Source organism: Neovison vison, chromosome 1 (assembly GCF_020171115.1).
Source record: "Neovison vison isolate M4711 chromosome 1, ASM_NN_V1, whole genome shotgun sequence".
NCBI lineage: Eukaryota > Metazoa > Chordata > Mammalia > Carnivora > Mustelidae > Neogale > Neogale vison.
This window is the reverse complement of record NC_058091.1, coordinates 255,012,937-255,034,614: the sequence shown is the minus strand read 5'-3', so window position 1 is coordinate 255,034,614 and position 21,678 is coordinate 255,012,937. Positions and strand designations below refer to the sequence as shown.

Genomic DNA, 21,678 nt, shown 5'->3' with positions numbered 1-21,678 from the left:
GCGGCGGCCACCGCCCCGCCTCTGCCTGCAAGGTTGGAGTCAGCGGGAGGCGGCGGTGGAGGCGGAGCCAACGGGCTGGGGCCGGTTGGCTCCGCCTTCTCCTCCGGCTGCCGCCGCCTCCCTCCAGGCGCCCGCCCCAGCTGCCGCCCGCCGGCTCGCTCGTGCAGCCGCGATGCCCCGGAGCCCGACCCTGGTCCGGGTCCCCGGCCCACCGCGTTGTTAGCCTCCGTGCACCCGCCGCGCGCCGCCGCCAACGCCGCGCCCCAACGCAGCGATGGGCAACACCGTGCACAGGACCCTGCCAGGTATGCCGGGGAGCCCTGACCGGGAGGCGGGCGCTGGGGTTCTCCTCTCCCCAGGGGACCCGCTGGGTGACTTCCGGAGAGCCACCCCACCCACTTGGAGCCCTCGGCGCGCAGCGGGCTGGAGTCAGCGGTGCCTCCTGGACCCCGGCTCCGCGCGCGCCCCTTGGCTGGGCTTTGCGCTCCAGGAGGACCGGTACCGCGTCCCGGTTACCTTGGGGACCCCAGTCCTCATTCTCCCTGCTTGGCCAGATGCGCGAAGGGGCCGCTGGGGCGATGCTGCTCGCCCCCTCGCCTTTGTTTCAGCCCGAGGGCGCTGAGGAGGGAGCCCGGGGCGCCCTGGGGCGTGACTGGAGTCGGGCTCCCCAGGGCTTCCGACGCCCAGAACCACCCGTTGTGCCGAGACTGCAGCTGCTGATAGTGGGGGCGCTTGCAGGAGTACCCCAATTTCCAGCCGCCAGCGCCCCCGCGGCACATGCTGCCTTGGTTTGGCCATGTTCCCACACGCACCCCGGCTGCGCCCCCCTCTGGTATCCGCTCAGTTGGGGGCTCCTAGTCCCTCGGAGTCACCACTGCAGAGCGCATCGCCCCCTAGTTAACATCACCCTAGAATTTCCGGGGCCAGAGTAAGGGGATGGGGGTGAGGTGGGAAGGTGGGAGTAGGGAGCAGAGGAGGACTTGATAGAGAATACCTGGTGGTAACCGATCACTGGGATCACTGCGCTGGGGGCTCCTTGTCTGGCACTTTGCATACACCCCAGGGCCCAGACGGCATGCAAAGCAGTTTTTCTTTGTCAAGATGTTTATCCCAATTTTACAAATAAAGATATTGAGGCTCAGAGGAAGAGAAATGACTCGCCCAAGGTCATACTGCTAATTGGGGGCGAGTCTGGGTTGGGCCCCATGTCAGTCAGCCCCACACCCCAGTCTTTAGAAAAAGTCTTTATTTTGGCTGGGCATCGGTAGCGTCTTTTAGGCAGAAAGTGAGAGATCTGTGTATTTTTAAAGTACAAAGGCCCAGCTCAGTGGGGAAGCAAGTCGGCTGCTGTGCAAATTTAGTATGAGGTTTTGGGAGAGAGACATCAGTGGTCTGTGCTCTAACACTCCCATATAGTACCTCCCCTTCTAGGCTTTATATCCCAAAATTCGTTGTTTCCTCCTCTGGGGGGGATTGAAATGGAGGATGCTGTGCCTGGGATTCCCAAGGCTGGCCTGTGGAAGAGGAGCCAGTTCTTACTTTATAAGCTTCTGGGCAGCTTTAGGGCCATTGCATTCGAAACCCCCATATTCTCAGACAGGTGAAGTCACCAGCAGAGGATCATCAGGTAGTCGAAGGCAGAGGTGGGATTTGAACCCAGGTCCATTTATGGACCAGGGGCCTCCACCTCCTCTGAGCAGGGATACTGGCTGGATGGGGATGGAAGGACCCAGCCACCTGGCCCCGGCGGTGTCCAGGCCTGTTGGTCAATATGGCAGCAGATACTCTCCCAGCCACAGATACCTGGCTGCAGCATGGTCCCCTTTTAAGAGTTCCTAATTAAAAATATTTATGCTGTTCTAGTAAAAAAAAAAAAAATCCAATCTGCCACCTGTGGGTCAGCCCTAGGGTGGGTGAAGACACAGCCACAGCCAGGGAGGCTAAAAATAGCTGGCGATTTATATATTCTCCATCCCACAGGGCTCTTGCTCTGTGAACGGGGCCACCCGGGCTAAGAGCCCGGGGTTAAGGTTGTTTTCCCACGGTAGTAGCTAAGTGTGAAAAATTAAAACTCTCCACTGGGGCTGATGCTTGCCCTGAGTTTGAGGAAGGGGACAGAGCTGGAGGTCTGAGGCACATCAGGTTGCCGTACTGAGGATATGAAGGGCCGTTTATTGTTTTCCCGCCTGTGTGTCATTAGTTTCTCACACACACTATGCCATTTTTTACAACTCTGTGATCAGCACACAAGGCTTCCCACACTTGAAATATCCTTCCTCGTCTAGTGCATTTCTTAAAATTTGGCTTAGCTGTCACCTCCTCCAGGAAGCCTTTCTTGACCACCCACACCAATCCCACCCTTCACTCTGCTACCTAGAGACCTTCTGATGGCTCTGCTTGTGCATCTGACCACATTGCATCGTTGTCACCCCTCTCCACAACTGGCCTCAAGGCTGCCTGAGGACAAAAACCATGTCTTGATTATCTTGTATCCCTGGTTGCCCAACCCAGAGCCTAGTGGCTGGCAGGCACTCAAAAACCAGTGGTAGAGCTCACATGTTGCCTGCGTCTTAGGCTGAGAGAACACTTGGCTCAGTCTTGCCCTGTAGAAATCCTTGTGCTTTCGTTCTCAGGAAAAGGACACATGCGTGGGGTTCCTTCTATGGGACTTGAAATAGAGAGCTGGCATTTGCTGAGCACCTGGATTCCATGCCAGGCTTCCTGCATATGTGGCTTCATTTACATGCCAAGCATGCTTCTCCTTAAGGCTCCTGCACTTGCTGCTCCTTCTGCCTGGAGCATTCTTCCCCCAGACCTCCACGTGGTTTCCCCCTCGCTTCCTTTACCTCCCTGCTCCAGTGTGGGTCCTGCCGTAACCTCCCCTGCCCTGCCTCCGGCATGCCCCACTTGCTCTCTCCCCTTTGGTGTCTCTCCTTAGCATGATCACTGTGTGCCACACGGTGTGTGTGTACATAGCTGTTTAATCACCTGTCTCCCCAGGGAGGATCTTTTTTTTTATTCACGGCTATATATTCAGCACCTGGAGCAGGGGCTAGTACACAGATGTTCAGTACATGCTTGTTGAATGAATGAATGAATTTAATGCCCACAACAGCCCTGCGAGGGAAGGATCATCATCTCCATTTACAGATAAGGAAACCAAGACTCAGAAAGATAAAATGACTCATCCCAGCTCACACGGCTCCCCCCGTTTGGAATCCAGGTTGATTTGGCTCCGAAGTTCTACATTCTTCCTCCAGCGTTGTGGTACCCTCCCAATCCATGGTTCAGATAACTTGTGTTGGGTGCGCCCAAGTGACTCTGTCATATTACTGTGTGCAATAATGACATGCCAAAGAAAGGGAGTGTCCTTTACGATTGATGTGGGACGCCCCTTGGCAGTCTTCACAAAAGGGCATCAGTAACGAATGCCCTATAAAGAGAAATGTCCAGGAGCCAGCACCGGAACTTGCATTTGCCAAGCTCCTACTGTGTGTGTCACCCGTTGTCTTTCTAGTTGCAGTTCAGTACTGCGGAGTAAGGTGCCATGCTTCTCCATTTTATGGATGAGGAGAATGAGGCACAGAGAGGTTCAGACACTTGACCCAACTCACACAGGTCAGCAGAGGCAAAGCTGGGTTTAGAAGACCTTATTCCTAATACCACATGATCCTTTTCTCTGGACCCTGTTCCCTTTCTCTGGGGTTTGTAAGAATAAAAATAAAAGTAAACACATGGATCTCGGGGAGGATGGAATTCCAGCGCGGTGGGGCTCTCCCCCTTCCCCCCTTCTCTCACCGATGCATTGCAACCCTCCCGCCAGCGCGCCTCCAGGACTCCCCCACAGTTCCGATTGGAGAAGAGACTGAATTCAAACTGCCAGTTGGGTTTAATCATTAAGTTGGTCCACGCTTGACCAAGTCAATGGCCCTTTTTAGTGTTAGTTCAATAGTTAGGCATCCTGGAGCTTGGAGTGAGAGAAGTATGTTGACCTTGGTCTGTGCCCAGCTCTATGTCAAGGACTATACCCACAAATCCTTGTAACAACCCTTTAGGAGGACTATATTTAGCCCCATTTTCCAGGCAGGCAACATCTGTCCTTAGGGTCCATGTGCCCAGGCTAGAGTGACTCCCAGGGTCTGTCCTGCCCTGCATTTTCCTGAGTGTGCATCCTCATTCATTTAACTGACATTTGGGGGCACCTGTCGTGTGCCAGGCCCCGGGGGTCTAGCTGTGAATGGGATGAAAGCCACCAGAGGCCCCTGTGGAGCTGGCCTCTAGTGGAAGAGGAACGGGACCCGTAGCTGGTTATATCCCGGAGAGCACAAGGTGCTGCAAACCCCGCCTCAGAGAGAGAGGCATGGGGGACCCAGGGCCCCAAACAAGGCCTGGCCACCAGACCAACTGGTCTGTCTACTGTGGCTCATGCATGACCAGCTTTTTAAAAAATTTAACGACATAGAATAGAACAAAACAAACAAACAAACAAAAAAAATCAAGCGCATTCAGGTAGTAAGGAGAATTTTTCTTCATAGATTTTGTTTCCATTGTGCCTGCATGTGTGTGTGCTGGGCTCCGTGGGGCCCCATCGGTGAAGAGTTGTGGGGCGACTACTCACTGGTCCACAGCAGCGGGAGATCTGGTGTTTGGGTCTAGAGAAGGGACCCTAATGTCCAGGTGCCCGGCTTCAAATCTCAGCTCAGCTGTTGGCTCAGTAGAGTGACTCTGGGCAAGGTGCTTCCCTCTGTGTGCCTCAGTTTCCTCACTGTGAAGTGAGGACCATAGGGGGAACGCCCTCATGGTTGGGGTGGCAAGAATTAAATGGAAAAGGGCAGGTAGTCTTAGCACAGTGCCTGGGGCTTTCACGGTCATGGTTATCTTTGCCCTGTGGAAAGAGAGTACTTGAGCCTGCCCCTGGGGTTCCTGGTTGGGGACGAATGACAGGTGCCCTTCACTTTCTGCCTTGAAAGCCTGGTCTAGGTGATTGTGAGCCTTGAACCCTGGGCTGTATTGGGAGGCATCCCTTTCACGTGTACTGACAGCCGGAATTCCCAAGGCCTCTCCAGCTTTGTCTGGGACACCAGATTTCTGATGAGAAGACTCGTGGCAGATTGCATTTTACCATTTCCATTTGTTCACCAAACCCCCAGGCTGGGCTCTCTGCTGAGCCTGGGGTTAAGCCTGGGTTTAGGGACTCAGGGTCTAGTGGGAAAGACCAGCAAGGACAGGGAAGTTACTGTAAGTGGGGTAGGGGGGCCCTGGGGGCCATGAGAGCCCAGAGAAGGATGCAGGAAGGCTTCCTGGAGAAGGAGCTTGTCTGGTGAGACCAGAAAGCAGAAAAGTCAGCCAAGAGAAGGAAATGAGCAAAGCTGTTCAAGACAGAGGGGCTAGGTGTGCAGAGGCCTGAGCGGAGGGAGAGAGGGGCATACATGGGGAGCTGTGGCCTTCTGGGGGTTCCAGTGTAAGTAGAAGTGGCCCGTGGGGATAGAGCGGTGGGCAGAAGCCATGTCAGAGGAGCGGATGGTTTCTTGCAGGCCAGCCCGCAGTCAGGAGGCTTCGCGGTCCCTGCCAGGATGATGTGCGGAAGTTGCCAGCAGGGGACATGCAGTTTCACTGGGCTTGGCCATCAGAGCTGTTTAATCTTCCCTACGGACAAGAAGAGTCAGCTCTGCCCTCTTTTGGACCAAAGGGCTTTCTGTACTTTGCAGTGCTCTATGAGGGCTTAAAATAGACGCCCAGAAGCCAGGTGTGCGCTTCAAGCGGGGAAGGCAAAGGAAGGAGGCCTGGGTGCAGCCCTGTAGGTAGTGAGCGCTCACCTGGGCAGCAGCAGAGCGCTCACAACTCCCACAGGCTTGCCGCATTCCAGGCCCTTGATCCAGTTCATCCTCGCTCATCGGTCAGGAGCAGCCTTCCAGAAGTAGTCTCCCATTCCGCAGATAAAGAAACTGAGCTCAGAGGGGAAAGGAGCGGTGCCCTGAGACCGGCAGCCAGGAAGTGGCAGAGTGGAATCTGACCCCAGGCCTGCCCAGCCTCAGAGCTCCTTCTTCTCCATCACTAAAGGGCATGGCGCCCTGCGCCCTCTTGGGGCTGCTGCCCCTTGTCCTCATCCTGAGCCGCACCCCTGTCAACAGGTCCTGCCTGCAAGTGCCTCTTCCCCCTTTTTTGTCCTTGGGAAGATGAATTACTTCTGTCACAGCAGCCAGAATGAAGCTGCCCGTTCACTCCTCACCCCTCCCCTCACCCCTCCCGACCACACCCAGGGCCTGTAGACTTGGTGCCCCTGGAGAAGGGTGAACTTGATCTCTGCACCCCTTCTCTGAGGTTCCTGCCTGATAACCATTGGCCTGTGGTTGGCCACCCCTGCCTGTCATTTGCAGGTGTCACAGTGCGCCCACACCCTTTCCCCTGAGCCCAGCCACTCATGGGCCCTGCCCGCCCAGAGGGCCAGGCAGCACCTAGCCATCAGTCAGCAAGGGTATGGGGCTCAGGTGGGAGCCCTGTATCACCCAGCACCCAGGCTTTCCTGCAGGTGAGGAGCGTTGTGTCTCTCTGGACTGTGCTGTCATTCTCGGCAGAGCTGGTGACAGCAAAGGCTGCGGCCCTTCATGCCTGCATTAGTCGGACAAGCAACTTGACCTCTCTGTGCTTGGGTTCTCTCTTCTGCAGAAAGGGGGTGATGATGTCACTTCACAGGCATGCAGGGTGTCTGACAGATAGTGAGTGCTCCCACGGGGTGCCTGTTAGGATTATGTACTCACAGGGGAAACCAGCCCCTGCTCTGCACTGAGCCCTGTGCTCCTGGGGGAGAGAGACCCAGAAGACACACACTTATGTCACACAGCAGGTCTGTGCCAGACACTGTTACGAGCAGGTCCCTGCATTTGACCCTCAGAACAAGCCTCAGGAGACAGCTACTGTTGTTACTCCCTTATGACTGTTGAGAGAGCAGAGAGGCACAGAGAGGGAGAGTAACTTGCCCAAGGGCACACAGCTCAAGGAGTCCAGCAGGATTGCTTTGAGAAGGCGAGGATGTCCGTCTGGGACTATGACTGGCAAGTCAGGGTGGGAGGTCAGGTGGGCCTGGAAGACTTCGTGGTGTTAGGCAGAAATCTGTAAGCCTCCTGGCACATTTGGTTTTGGTTGTTCACCAGCTCCTTAGGTATCTGTCTCACATCCTGCCTCTGGGCATGGTGGGGTGGGGATGGTCTCTAAGTGGCCTATGGGCTCACCGAGGGGACCCCAGCTGATATTCCCCAAAGCCTGATGTGTAGCTCTCCAACCCCCTTTCAAAACAGGTCAGGAGACAGCTAATGTCCTGAGGGATTTCTAGACTGCAAATTGAGGCCTGTGTCATCCCCAGGGGAGTAGAGAATTCCTAGCGATATGGCCTGGGAGCTCTCTGCAGATCCCTGCAGTCAGAGAGCAGACGGGATGGGGAAGGGCACCACAGACCAAACACAGACGGGACCAGTGCAGGGCCTTCATGTGGAGGCAGATTTGAGCTCAACCAAAGGAAGAACTTTCTAACTGTGGAAGCAGTCTGCAGGGCAGCGAGGTGTTTAGCACTGGCGTTTAGCCTGGCTGGGACTTGATGTGGGCATCGTGGTGGCAACTGAGTGTCAGATGGACCCCGGATGAACTGTTCATCCATCCCAGGGGGATGCTCTTCCAGGGGTCCCCTGGGGTCTTACGGGGGTACTCTCTGGTGTTCATCTGCTGAACACGTGCTGACCCCTTCAGTCTTTCTTTTATAACATCCTTCGGCCGATTCTTCGGGTTGGAAGTTCTTTGGCCTATTTGATGGTTCAGACACTGGGACACAGAAAGATGCAGCCACCTGCCCTCGCTGGGGTCTGGGACTGTTGTCCTTGGACATCAGGCCCAACTCACCCTTGTCCCTTTTTCTCTCTTCGTTATTACTGAGGCTCAGCTGGCCTCATGCCTCACCTCCGTGCAGTGGGGAGAAAGTGCTTTTACGGGTAAGCCATGTGGGGAAATGGGTGGGGTGGGGGTGTCGGGGGCAGTGTTGGCCCTGGGCAGGGTGCCCACAGCTATTCACAAGTGTGCTCTGTTTATATCCTCAACATTACACATTGTTTATATTACAATTCTATCCCTTGGGCACGTGTTTTCTTTCCTTTTTCCCAACGGATGATGGATTTAAGAGATGGGTGGGCACACGCATACCCTGTGTCTCCCAAGATGGGTCGGCTTGGTAACTTTCCACTCCACAGAAGAGCTTCCCTTCCCCTCAAGGTTTGGGGCAATTCAAGGTCAGGAGATGGGACAGTGGAATTTCCCTGACTCCGAGGATGGTCCAGACCTTCATCTCTGCAGACAGAGTCCCCCCAGGGACTCTGTTCCTAGGACCAGAGAGTGATCGGAACCTGCCTCCTATCTGGCAGATGGGGACACTGGGGACCTGAGCTTTGTGCTGGTTCACACAGCAATTACAGACAAGCTCTTTGCCAGAATCCCAGGAGAGGTGGTGGAAAGAGCCTGGTTTCAGAGGAAGCCTGGAGTTCAAATAGTTCTACTGTATCTATCCTGGGTCACCCTGGGCAAGTCATGTCCCTCTCTGAGCCTCCACTTCCTCATCTCTAAAAGGGGGAGAATGATGGTACCTCCTTTACAGGGAGGCAGTGAGGTATAAATCGGGAACTCCGTGAGAAGACAAGACAAGACAACTCCATGAAGGCGAGGAAGCTGTGCTCCTGAAATAGGTGGGCTGAGGTGGAGGGTGGGGAGGAACAATAGGACCAGTCGTCCTGTTCCTCTCAGGTCCCTGTGAGAGATCACTAGAACACCCACTGGTTGGCTGGAGAAGCCATTCTGGAGAATGGTCAAGAGCACGCATGGGTTTTGGATCCACGTCAGAGTCCAGTCCTGACCCAGCTGTTTACTTGAACCATGCAGGCTTTCTGCAGCAACCTCAGTCCTGACTCATTTGGAGGACGGTCAGCATGGCGGAGGAGGTGGAGGGAAACGGGAAAGCTGGGGAAGCAGAGTGGGAGAGGCACCCTTCAGAGTCACTTCTTTGCGGGCCTCAGAGCCAAACGTGGCAGGGAAGGAGACATTAGTTGAGGACCTGCTGTGTGCCAAGCACTGTGCTCTGCTCCTTCCATGCAGGGATGACTTCTACACTTTGCCTGAAGCAGCCAGAGCCCTCTCTTCCCTAACCTTGTGAACCAGGCTGGTCTGGGTTCAAATGCTAACTCCACCATGTCCTGGCTGTGTGACCTCTGGCAGCTCTCCCAACCTCTCTGAGCCTCCCTGCCTCATTGGGTCTGGTAGCAGTCGCCTCCCCAAGGAGGACCACAGGAGGTTTGGGGCGCGCAGAGCCAATGGTAGTCTCTGCATTGTCCCCTGGAAGGTCTGTCTCTCTGACCAAGCCCCACCCCCAATTCCTTTTCTGGGCCCCAGGGGGCCCATCCCTAACTCCCTAACCCCCCCACCCCCACCCCACCCCCCAGCTGTAATCAGTCACCGGCTTTCCTTTTTTAGACGCTGCTTATTGTTCCTCTCAAGTTCCGCCAAACTGGCCTTTGAGCTGCTCAAAACAAGCTGATTGATGACATTCCCCCCCCCCACCACCCCTCCCCAAGACCAAGCCAGGGCATCCCTCCACTGCTCCCACCAGAAGGCTGCTTAAGCTACTTGGACATAGTCTAGCTCTTTTCCCCCACGCAGGTCAGGAGACAAGCAAGAGACCCTGGGGGTGGAGTGAAGCATGAAACAGGAAAGGCGCAGCCTTTGGAGTCAGACAGGACCAGAGTCGAAAGCAGACACTGCCCTTCCAAGCTGGGTGGCCTCTGTGAGGGTATCAAGAGAAGGGCCTCGGTTTCGTCATCTGGGAGCCACCTGGCAGCGGGTGGTGAGGGGCAGAGGGGCCATGCAGCAGGCCCACAGGACACACGTGGTGTGCCACAGAGGCAGGTCGCTGCCCCTCGGAGCCAGACAACACTGCCCAGCCGTGGGCCTGGGAAGAACACCGCCTTGGCTCCAGGCGCCGGAACAGCGCAGTTCAAGGAGGGCTTTCTCCTCCAGTGTTGCTTTGGGCCTGAGAAGCAGGACCAGTGGGTCAATGGTTCCAAAAAATCAGGCTGGAGCCCTGCAGGTTAGTGAGTGGCCGAGCGGCTGGGCCCCGCCCAGGCTAGGGGAGAGGCTGTCCTCATGGCAGAGAGAAGGAGAAAGCTGGTGGACTCGGCCAGCTTATCACCAGGCCACTGCCAGGAGCTGCCTGGAGGAGAAGCAGGTGCCGAGGGACAGGACCGTACCAGCAGTTGGAAGCAACATTCAAAACCTGAACTGTTTTTCTTACTCCTGCTATGCTAGGTCATTTTGATAGGCTGAGAAGAGAGAGAGGAAGTTTCTATGGGAAGAAGCTGGGCTTGACTCTCATTCTTTGGAGAGGTGGATCCTCAGGGTTCCTCCCTGCTGCAAACAATTCCGTGGTCCCCAGAGCCTTCTTGAGGAACTTATCCCCCTCTGCATGGCCTTTAAGACCCTTTGTGATGCAGCCCGGGGCTCTGGCTCCAACTTCCCCTCTGTCTTCTGCCCTACACTCCTTTTAGTTCTTTAAGTACATGACACTCATTCTCACCTCCAGGCCTTTGTGCTATTCCCTCTGCATCAAATACAATTCTCCAACCCTATCAACCTCCTAGCCACTTCTGCCTCAGTCCTGTAGCATGGCTGCTCTGAGAAGCGTCCCCACGGCCCCAGCCCTGCCTACCACCCACCCTGCACAGTCCTGGTGTCGGTGTCTGCCCCTCAGCCAGTCTCAGATCACAGGGCAAGGACTGTGTGTGACTTGTCAGGGCATGTGTCCCTGCAGCCAGGACAGGCCCTGGCATGGAGTGCGTGCTCCTGAAAAGTCAGATGAAGGAGGAAGTGATGTACTTGAGAGAGAATGAAGGCACTTCCCTCGGTTCCCTGCCCCAAAGTGCCAGTGGGACCCTAACCAGGGGAGCTGGCCCCTGGGAATTTCCTGGGGCTTGGAGTTTCCTGGGGCAGTTTATCAGGAAGAGACCTCAGTGAAGGGGCCCAGCAGAGGGTCAGAATGGGCTAGAAAATCCTGACTCCACTGAGCACACTTCAAGGGGGCATTGGGATGACCTCACCCCCTGGGAACTCGGTGCATCTGAGCCCACTTGAGCCAAGAGGGCTGCCACTTAGGCCTGGAAGGAGTAGGCTTTGCTCCCAACAAGCAGTGTCGCGTGACCTCCGGCCTCCCTCCCCAGCCTCCTCGTAGGTGTTGACAGGAGTGTGGGGCCTTCCCAGCTGTGCTGGGGTGACCAGGTTTTGTTTGCAAAGAAAAGGAAGGGGAGGAGCAGGGTGGCAGTTACCAGTGTGGGCTGGCCCCCTTCCATCCTGGCCTCCCAGGTTCTCTGAAACAGAGAACAAAGTCCCATTACGCTGGCATCTGTCTCGTGGGTGCCAGTCACTGCCCCATTTGGCAGAGGTGAGGGAAGGTTGGTTATTTTTTTCCTAGCCCGCTTTCAAACCCACCAATGGCAAAGGTACTGCATGTTGCCAGAGAAGACATATTCTTGTCTGGCTTTGGGTGGAGGGAAGCCTTACCAATACTGGCCTTGTGTTTTCCTCTGTAAAGGACACACACACACACACCATGTTGCCAATAGCATTGATTTGAATTGCGGACCTGGACAAATGTCACTTGAACCAGCCTCTTCTCGCCGGAGGTATACTGTCTGAGCCTAGAGGTCACAGGAGTCTAGGAAGCCCCTGAAATTGTATGCCAAATTGTGTTCTTGGAGTGTTGGTATTTTTCAGGGGAGAGAGGCCTATACAGCTTTCATCATCCTTCACAAGGGCCAGGACACTTGCTTCCAGTGGTTATAGGGGGCTGCTTTGGAGAAGGGATGGGGTATGGAAGGGCCTAGGCTTGGCCCTGCTGCCACTGCCCAGCTTTGCAGCCTTGGTTTTCCCCTCTGGAAAACGAAGGTGGTAAAACCGATCCTGTAGGGTCATCCCAGAGTCTAAATTGAATAAACAGAGGCAATCACCGACCCGTAACAGGGGTTCAGTAAAGGGCTGCGTGTGAAAGGAGGGTACAGAATAGACCATTCTCCCGGCTGGCGATTCCCTTTCCCTGTGGAGCGGAATCTGCTGAAAATTTCAGCCAGAATGCCATCTGCTGAATGCCAGCACGCTGGAAGCTGTCATCTCAGCGGCCAGAGAGGCTGGGGTGTTGCTTCCTGTCATCCTCTTGGCTGTAAATGCCATTTGCTCAGGCTCTTTTTAGATCAATGGAGAGGCTCGGCTGGGGCAACAAGCGAGGCACATTTGGGACACTGCTGGGATGGCTTAAAAGTGGGCTCCTGTCCTTGGACACTAAGGAAAGGCGACCCCAGGGTTTTTAAGAGGCCTTTCCTGGTCAAGGTCACCAGCCCTCCATGGAGAAACACGTCCAGATGTATTTCCCCAGACCTACAGGTAGACTTCTCTGATGTCAAAGGATGTTAGAAACCTTTTCTTGTCAAAGGAACAAAGTAAGGTGGCTGATGGGAGAGACCACGTGTTTAGTGAACACCTACTATGTGCCATGCATCGTGTCTGATGAACTTAGCTTGCCAACTCAAAACTCTTCACAGCGGTCTTGCAGGGTGGGGAGGACTCCTGCCATAATTGGAGGTCTGGGCAGGGAGACCCAGAGAAGTTAGGCATGGACCTTAACATCACACCACTATAAAATGACAAAACAATTTAAACCCACATCTGTCTGACTCCAGACCTGTGTTCTTTTTAGCTGCCTCTCACAGGGAGATTTAGAAAATGAGACTCTGGGAGAGATGGAGGTGAAGGGTTCCCCCAGGAGTTGGATCTGCTGTTCCCACAGGGAAGGAAAGGAACACTCAGTGGTCATCTACTATGTGCGGGATTTCTGCCCGATCTCTGTGCTCTCCCAGCCTCTCAGCAGCCCAAGACAGGGGCCTAAGGTCACACAGCATTCCAGATGAAAAACTGCACCGCTGGGAAGTGACGTGACCACCCAGGGCCCCCAGGCAAATCAGCAGCAAAGCCCAGGCTCGAACTCAGAGCCAGGAGAGGCGGTCTAAAGGACGGACGTGGGAAAAGCACATAGCCACCACCCGAGCTGCTCTTCTGTCCACTGTCTTACCCAAGGACTTGTCCAAGGATGGGCAGTGGCAACATTTATTTAGTCAGAATAGAGTCCCGTCCTCCCTAACTGTCCATAGCCACTCAGTGTGTCCCCCCAATCACAGCCCCTACGCTTATTGATTTTTTATTAAAGATTGTATTTATTTGACAGAGACACAGCGAGAGAAGGAACACAAACAGGGGGAGTGGGAGAGGGAAAAGCAGGCTTCCCACTGAGCAGGGAGCCCAGGACCCTGGGATCATGAGCTGAGCCGAAGGCAGATACTTTATGACGGAGCTGCCCAGGCGCTCCTGCCCCTACGTTTAGAGTCCAGGCACTGCTTCCCTGACAAAATGCTGGAAAGACCCTCCCCTGTGGTCTTGGCAGGGCTGGAGCAGCCTTTGGTCAACTGGAGGCTGGGCCAGGAATGTCTCCTGCTCCCTCCTACGCATGGGATGGGCTCCTGCAGCAGTCTCCTGGGCATCCACTGCACAAGACCACCTCTGCCCTGCTTTGTCCTTAGAGTCCCCAGGTCGGATTCCCTGGCCAGAAGAGCAGGGGGCTCCCTGGATGTAGTGGGCACCCTCACAAGGCTGGTGGGTGCTCAGCCTTCCGAGGAAGGAGGGGGGCCTGGGCCTGTTCCCGGACATGGTGTGGGGGCCTCTTCTTGGCCAAAGGCTTTCTCGCCCCTGACAGTGCGCCCGTTTGAATCTGGTGCTGGCGCCAGCAGCTAGGAACCTCTGTGCCCACAGACTCAGCCATTTGGGGGAACAGCTGAAGTGATCCCAGGGGAAAGGTGGGGGACATTCTGACCCTCGCAGCCATGAAACCTGAGCACTGGGAGGCTCCAGGAGCCATGTGGGGAAAATGGTTTTTATATAATGTCGAGTTAAGAAACAAAAAGGCAGGAGCACCTGGGTGGCTCAGATGGTTAAGCGTCTGCCTTCAGCTCAGGTCATGATCTCCAGGCCCTGGGATCAAGCCCCGTGTCAGGCTCCCTGCTCAGTGGGGGAGTCTGCTTCTCTCTGTCTGTCTGTCTCTCTCTGCCTCTCCACCTGCTTGTGCTCTCTCTGTCTCTTTCTTAAATGAATAAATGAAATGAAATCTTAAAAAAAAAAAAAAAAAAGGCAGGAAGCAAAACTGGATGTGGGCTCTGACTGCAGGGAAGTTGGAAAAGATGCTCGGGACTACTTAGTACTCAGTACGTGCGTGCTGCTTACGGAAACAGGCTGGGACCGGAGGAAGGAACGCTGGTTTGGGATCAGGTGTTGCTGGGCCTACATCTCAACACAGCTTCTCGCAGCCGAGGGGAAGGGTCTCTGCTGCCAGGAGCTTTGTTTCTTGCCTAGAAAATCCTGCAGGTGAAGATTCTGAAAAGTAGCTACAATCCCATGACCCAGGAGACATCTAGCATGAGGCACAGCATAGACGGAGGACACAGCCAGCAGCCCTTCCATGGAGAAGGGCCGGACAGAGACCATGGAAAATGCAACATGAGTTAGGGTGTGAAGGGAGAGAGAAAGGAGGTATTTTTCTCCTCCCTGCTGAACTTTCTGTAACATGGCTGTGGCGTTTCGACTTCAGGGTTTTTGTTGACATCTCCAAACTAGGATGTTCTGCGGGGTCCCTGAGGCCTGCGTTCATACTTCTGTTTTTTGTGGAAGCCACTTTCCCTGAGCCCAGCTAAAACCAGACAGTGACGTACAATTGGGAGATTACTTATTGTTCTTTCACCTTAAGCATTTTCAATTTGTATAAATAACACATCCTCTTAGACACTTTCACTCTGGTCTTTTTACCTCATGTCAGGGCAGTGGATTCTGAGCAGGTAGAAAGAGTGTTTATCCCTCACTCCCTAAAGGAAGTTGGATCGTATAATCAAGATTTAACAAGTATGTAAACTTCGCAGGTCACTTGGCTGTATTTTGTCCTAACATATAGCTGGTTTTACAGGAAACTTCCCCTTGTAGGAACAAAGCAGGGTGTCTCCCCAGCCAGAGTTCATTTCAACCACCAGGTCCCTCTAAAAGAACATCTACTAGGATTCTCAAGCTGTTGGGTAAAGTAATTCTCTGAAAGAGAAGGTTGGGGAAAGAGCAGTGATGTCAGGGAGAGGAACATAATCACATAACCGTGGCTTGTGGGCTTTGGTGCTCAGAAGTGCTTTTGATCTGTGGTCATATTTAGTGTTTCCTGGAGACTGTGCCAGCTGTGGGGACCTTGGGGAGAATTCAGCCTGTGGACACTGGAGGAAGTCTCAGCCCAGAGAAGCTGGGTGGCTTGCACAAGGCTACAGCGTGCATGGAGAACGTGGGCTCTGTGGTCCCTGGGCGGCCTCTCTTGGTTTACACTGGGGTTGTACTTCCTCGACTTGCTTGATTTTTGTCCCCGAAACAGCTCTCCAGCCGACCCTTGCTCTTATCCTTGTGGTTCTGGAGATGGCCCACAGTAAGGCTCGGGGTTCACCCTCCTTGCTGCCCAGGGAGCCCCTCCCTTTCAGCCTGCTCTGCTGAAGGCCCTTCGTAGCTGCCTCTCCCTGCTGCCCCATACAAGGTTACTATCAATCAAGGCTGTTTGTGTTGCAAATATCAGAAACCTGGCTCGACATGGCTTATAAGCAAAAGATGTTCTCCTTATCCCCCTTGGGTGGAAGTAACCTCTGCCATTCTGCTTCCTGCCTCAGAGGTGGTCTGCCCGGACCCCTACTGACCCTGAACTCCGCAGGCCCTTCTCCTTCTTTGGGCCCATTTCCCCATCTGAAAAATGGGCTTATCAGAGAAGAGGATTTCTGAGGTCTGTTCTAGCTCTAAAATAGAGGCAGCGGCTGGGATATATCCAGTGCCTGAAGTGTGCCTGGCACACACAGGGAGAATCAAAGATGAAATGAAAAAGCCCCTGCCCTCCAGGATCCAACCCTAGTATCTCCCTATTCCTCCTCACCACCCTCTGCTTCCCCGTCAAGTATCCATTATGTCTTATTTATCGACTATATTAACCAAAGCTAGTATATGGAATGTTTCCTTGCTTATTACAACCTCAAAATTCGCAATCTCTACTACCTTCAAAACATATCCAGAATCTGACCCCTTCTCGCCACTCTGACAGGTACCTCCCCACCTCCCAATCTCAGCCTTCATCATCTGTGCCTCGAATAATCCAGTAGCCTTGTCCTTAGCCCCCAGTTCCTTCGCCCACCCCCTGCCAGCAGTCCCCTCTGCAGCCTCATCACTTCTCTGATAGAAACCTCCAGTAACATCCCTTTCACTGTGGTAAATTGGCTTAAAAAACAAGCAGCAACCAGGGCCTCTCCTCCCCTTCCCCCCCTCCCCGCTCCAGCTCTGCTCTCATTTGCTTCCACTTCCCACACCTGCTCACACCAGCCCCGCTGGCTTCCCTGCTGTATTTTCTCAGCCACACCAGCTCATTCCCACCTCAGGGTCTTTGCACTGGTTTTTGCCCCTACCTGGAAGGGGACCGCCCCCCCCCCCCCCCGCCGCCCAGCTACCCTCATGGCTCAATCCCTTCACCTCTGCTCAAAAGTCACTGCTTCAAGAGGCCCTCTGTGAACCTAGTACTTTACTCTTCCCCACTTCCTGATTGCATTTCTCTGTCACGCTTCCCACCAGGTAGAGTACGTTTTACTTGTCTGACTTTGTCCCCCGCTCCAGAATGTCCACTCCCTCAGAGTGGGAACCTCATCCTTTTTGGATACTACTGTATTTCCGATGCCTAGCATGGTACCTGGCTAAAACACTACGTGCTCATTAAAGATTTGTTAAACGAATGATTCGAGTCCCTTAAATTCTTTTCTTTTCTCCTTCTACAGGACCTTGGCTTCTGTCCTTGTCTTCTGTCTTCTGGGGATTATTGGCTTCTGTTTGGAGAGGGGCCTCCAGCTTCCCAGCAGGGCTTTCTACCTCCCCCACAGGCTTGGGGAGGGGAACCATAGCTTCCCTGGCTCATCATTACACCTCTCTTCATTTTCCCCTGTCCTCGCTCCCCTTTGTCTCAGTGGAAACCCAACAACATGACCAGAGAGCAGTGAACCCCATGGCTGGGTGTGGGGGGAGTGGTCCCCACAACAGCCTCTCATTTCCCAAGATGACTATTCTCCCATGACTGCAGACCACTATGGGCCAGGGGTTGCCTGCGATTTATAAGCCCTTGCCATGAAAACTGTACTCAGCTGCTGTTGTGAATGGGCAGCAGAGACTTGTGTAGTAATTCCCCACCCTGCCGTCTCCCAGGAACTGCCCCGGGGATGGAGGAGGACAGGTGGAAATGATGAAGCCCCCACCTCAAATCTCAGCCACCTGAGTTTGTGGCCAGCAGCCCGCTCCTTTGAACCAAGACCCTCCTGAAATTCTCCAGGTCCTCTGGGGCAAAATTCCCTTAGAAATGAATCCTCAACAGTGCATCTTCTAGAATAGCCAACCTTGCTTATAAAGAATGCCTTCATTTTCTATGGGTAAATGGCTGGGGGCGGGGGTTGGGGGGGGGAAAGAGGGGGAGTCACAGCATAGAGTGACTTTGTTGTGATAGCCTTGGGCAGGCTGGCGGTAGCTGGAACCTACTCAGAGTTTATTAATGTCTAATTAAGATGGAATTTAAAAAGGAAATGACTTTTAAAAAGACGAAACTGTTCATGGAGTTCTGAAGGGCCCTCACCCTCCTGTCTCTTCCCGCAGACCCGAGCCCGCCGGCTCGCCTCCTGGCCACCCGGCCGTGCTGCGGCCCCGGCCCCGAGCGGCGCCCGGTGCTGGGCGAAGCGCCGCGCTTCCACGCACAGGCCAAAGGCAAGAACGTGCGGCTGGACGGCCACTCGCGCCGGGCCACTCGACGCAACAGCTTCTGCAATGGCGTCACGTTCACGCAGCGGCCCATCCGGCTGTACGAGCAGGTGCGGCTGCGCCTGGTGGCCGTGCGCCCGGGCTGGAGCGGCGCGCTGCGCTTTGGCTTCACGGCGCATGACCCGTCGCTCATGAGCGCCCAGGACATCCCCAAGTATGCCTGCCCCGACCTTGTCACGCGGCCTGGCTACTGGGCCAAGGCGCTGCCCGAGAACCTGGCGCTGCGCGACACCGTGCTGGCCTACTGGGCGGACCGCCACGGCCGCGTATTCTACAGCGTCAATGACGGCGAGCCCGTGCTCTTCCACTGCGGCGTGGCCGTGGGCGGCCCGCTCTGGGCGCTCATTGACGTCTACGGCATCACCGATGAGGTGCAGCTCCTCGGTAGGTTGCGGGCCAGACCAGGCAATGGTTCTCCGTGCTCGTGGACGTGTATTTTTTTCAGTATTCGCAAACAGGAAGGGCTCACTTTGCCAAGCCTTGTTCTAAGCAGTTTACACATTTTAACTTCTCATTGTTTTACCACAACCTGCCATACTCATTTTACAGATGAGAAAACTGAGGCACAGAGAGGTTAAATAACTTGAGTTGCAAAGCCAGGACTGAAACCCACAAGGGCTGGGTCTAGAGTCCAGGCCCTGGGCCAGGTTCATTCATACATCAGGTACTTGCTCATTCACCCACCCATTCTTTTGTCCAATCCTTTGCTAATTCCTTCACTCTCTTGTTCATTGGCTCACTCATTCTCTTATGCATGTGTTTGCACACTCATTCGTTGTATTCAGTCATTCACACAGGTACTTATTCATTTGCTCTTTCATTCAGTCACTCACACATCCACTTAGCGATCAAATTTATGCCCCAGTCCTTGTGTATTTATAGTGGCCACCAGTAAGGGGCTCAAGGTCCACTGGGGAGGCAGGCAGAGAAGCCTGGCTACCCATGGTTCTAACGGAGGAGGCAGCCACTAATGCAAAAATCCATAGGGGCAGAAGCCCTTGAGTCCTTTTTTCTTTTCTTACCTTTTTAAAGGATTTGAAATTCACATAATGTCAAAGTAACCATTTTAACGTGTACAATCCAGTGGCATTCAGTTGACAACAATCACCTCTAGTTCTAAAACATTTTCATCACCACAAAAGGAAACCCATACCCATTAAGCTGTCCTTCCCCATTCTCCCCTACCTCCAGCCCCTGGCAACCACTGACCTGCTTTGTATTTGTGACCTTAGCTCTTGAACTTATAGGTTACATGTGAGCCAGCCCAGCCTTGATTTCTGAGGAAGGGGAGATCAGATTTTTCAGAGCATCTGGACACAGCCCGGCCTGTCATTTACCTGCAGCAAATATACAGATCTAAAAGTTTTTGGTTTTTTAGTTTGAGTTTGGATGGATTTATATATCCACCATAACCTAGGAAGGTTCCCCTCTTTCTTGGAGGCAGCCTGTGTCCTGATTTTTCACCATATATTAGTTGCATCTATTCTTGAACTTCACATAAATGGAATCATACAGTATATGCGCTTTCTGTCTGGCTGCTTTATCACAGCACATTATTTTAGAGATTCATCCGTGTTGTTGCTGTGTGAATCAGTGTTGTTCCGTCTTAACTGCCGAGTAATATCCCATGATAGAGAGGTACCATAGTTGGTGGATCTGAATATCTGGGCGGTTTCTGGGTTTTCTGCCTTGCACCTTGAGGGAACACTCTGACCCTCACCTCGCTCACCACTACCACCTGCACCACCACTGGGCAAGGCGGGAAGATTCATGCACCCTGGCTGTGCCCTCCTTTCCCCGAAGAAAGGCATAACTTCTGAGTGATTAAGAATAGAAGGTTGAAAGTCACACAGACCTCTGTTCTATACCTGGTTGTCGACTTGCCAGCTCTGTGGGTTTGGCCAGGTGGTTAAACCTCTATGTTTCTTCAGCTGTAAAATGGGCTCATGGTAGTAGTACTCGCCTCCTGGCATTGTTGGGTGACCTGAGAGGGTATATGAAAGGGACACAGCACACTGTCTGGCACATAGAAGGTACGTGAGAAATAATAGCTAAGAAAGCAGAATCTCTGCCCATTAGCATGTGAGGCTAAGCACATGTCTCAATTCCAGGCTTAGGCAAACTAGCCTATGAATAGCTAGCCAGCCTGCAAGCTGGGGCCTTACTTGGGCATTTTAACCATGTTCCCCCACACTCTTTTCCATAGAAGGTTTCACATTTCACCTTCAGGAGATCTAAGTTCCTAAAGCCTCCTTGATCTCCTGTCACTCTTTTTTGAAGGTCTCTATTCAGAGCAGGGAAATGATCATACCTCATTCACTTGCTTTCTCATGTAGCCCATGTTTTCGAGTAACCACCAAGAAATCCTATCCACCCTGTAATCTGGGTTAGGGTTTCTTGAAAATTTACGAACTGGAAGCCGCCTTTGATGACTTATTAATCTGAATAAATCTGTGAGGAGTATGGACTCTTCCCCCGCACATTTGTTCCCTTAGCAAACTTTTATTGAGCCCCCTTCAACGCCCCAAGCCCCTTGGAGGAAAGGAAGAGAGCCCCCTGGAACACTGTCTATGGTAGATGTGCTCCTCGGTCTCCTAATCTTCAAGTAGTGCCGGAGATGTGTGGGCTGACAGGAAGCACATGTGTTACAGGACCAGGTGTACAAGTAAGATTCGAAGGAATTCCATTTCTGAGTGATAGGATTCTAGGTGAATTTCATTTCTTTATACCTCTGTGAGTTACTTTACCAAAAAATGTGTGAAGAGCTTATGGTGCTTTTACAATCAGAAAGGGCAATGAGGTTATTTTTCTTTCTGAAGGTTATATGAGATAATGGGGAAGTTTCTGGCATGTGATCAAAGCTTAATCCTTCCTTCCCAGGGGAAGAGTAAATTGCCATTGGGTACATCTGGGTAAAGGGATTATGGGTGGTCCCCACCACTGCCACCACTACCACCAAAGTTACTAACAACTCATGATCAGAAAAAAGAGTTATAATAAAAATAAGGAAGGTAAGCTTTTATGATTTTTTAATGGCTTGAGTTCAGGCAACAGATACCCTACTGTTGGTAGCAGCAGGGGTGAGGCAACATGACAGCCACAGAAATCCCACCCTAAATGGGATCTCCCTCTCCTAGTTCCTAGAACTGGGCTTTCTAATGGCAGTGTCTAAGGTACCAAGTGGATAAATACAAGTCAGCCAATGTTTGTGCAGTCCAGAGCCCTCTGAGCTCCTTTTCCTCACAAGGAACAAGGAGTTGACATAGTTCCTTTAGAGACTGCCAGCTGTGAAACTCCAGAATAGAAAACCCCAGAATAGAGACCCCTTACCCCATCCTCACCTCTCACAGACCCCACTAGATAAAGACTGAAAACCAACAAGCTCAAGTGTCATCTGAGTTTGTCAAATTGAATAAAAATACAGGACACCTCATTACATGTGAATTTCAGAAAGGGATTTTTTTAGTACAAGTATGTCCCAAACAATATTTGGGACATACTTATAAAAGCATTTGTTGTTTTTCTGGAATTCGAATGTCACTGGGCATCCCGGATTTTCTGGCACCCCTCATCTGGGAAATATCCCCCCCTGGCTTGTGGAACTGGGGGGACCTTTATTTGCCCTGGAATTTGAGCTAAAGTTAAGTCTCAGAAAAAGTTCATAGGCCTCATGTATTTCTTTCAGTTGATGGAATTATGTTC

At 53.1% G+C, this 21,678-nt stretch overlaps 1 protein-coding gene across 1 annotated transcript in view; it reads left to right on the top strand.

Annotated features, from left to right (window-relative positions):
- Positions 1-229: 229 nt before the first annotated feature.
- The window catches only part of NEURL1B (neuralized E3 ubiquitin protein ligase 1B), a 34,638-nt gene continuing 13,189 nt past the window's right edge, over positions 230-21,678 (top strand). The window contains exons 1-2 of the mRNA XM_044229479.1: positions 230-305; positions 17,815-18,360. Coding sequence (XP_044085414.1) covers positions 275-305; positions 17,815-18,360 — 577 coding nt within the window. The 5' untranslated portion in view covers positions 230-274. The remainder of the gene's footprint in view (positions 306-17,814; positions 18,361-21,678) is intronic.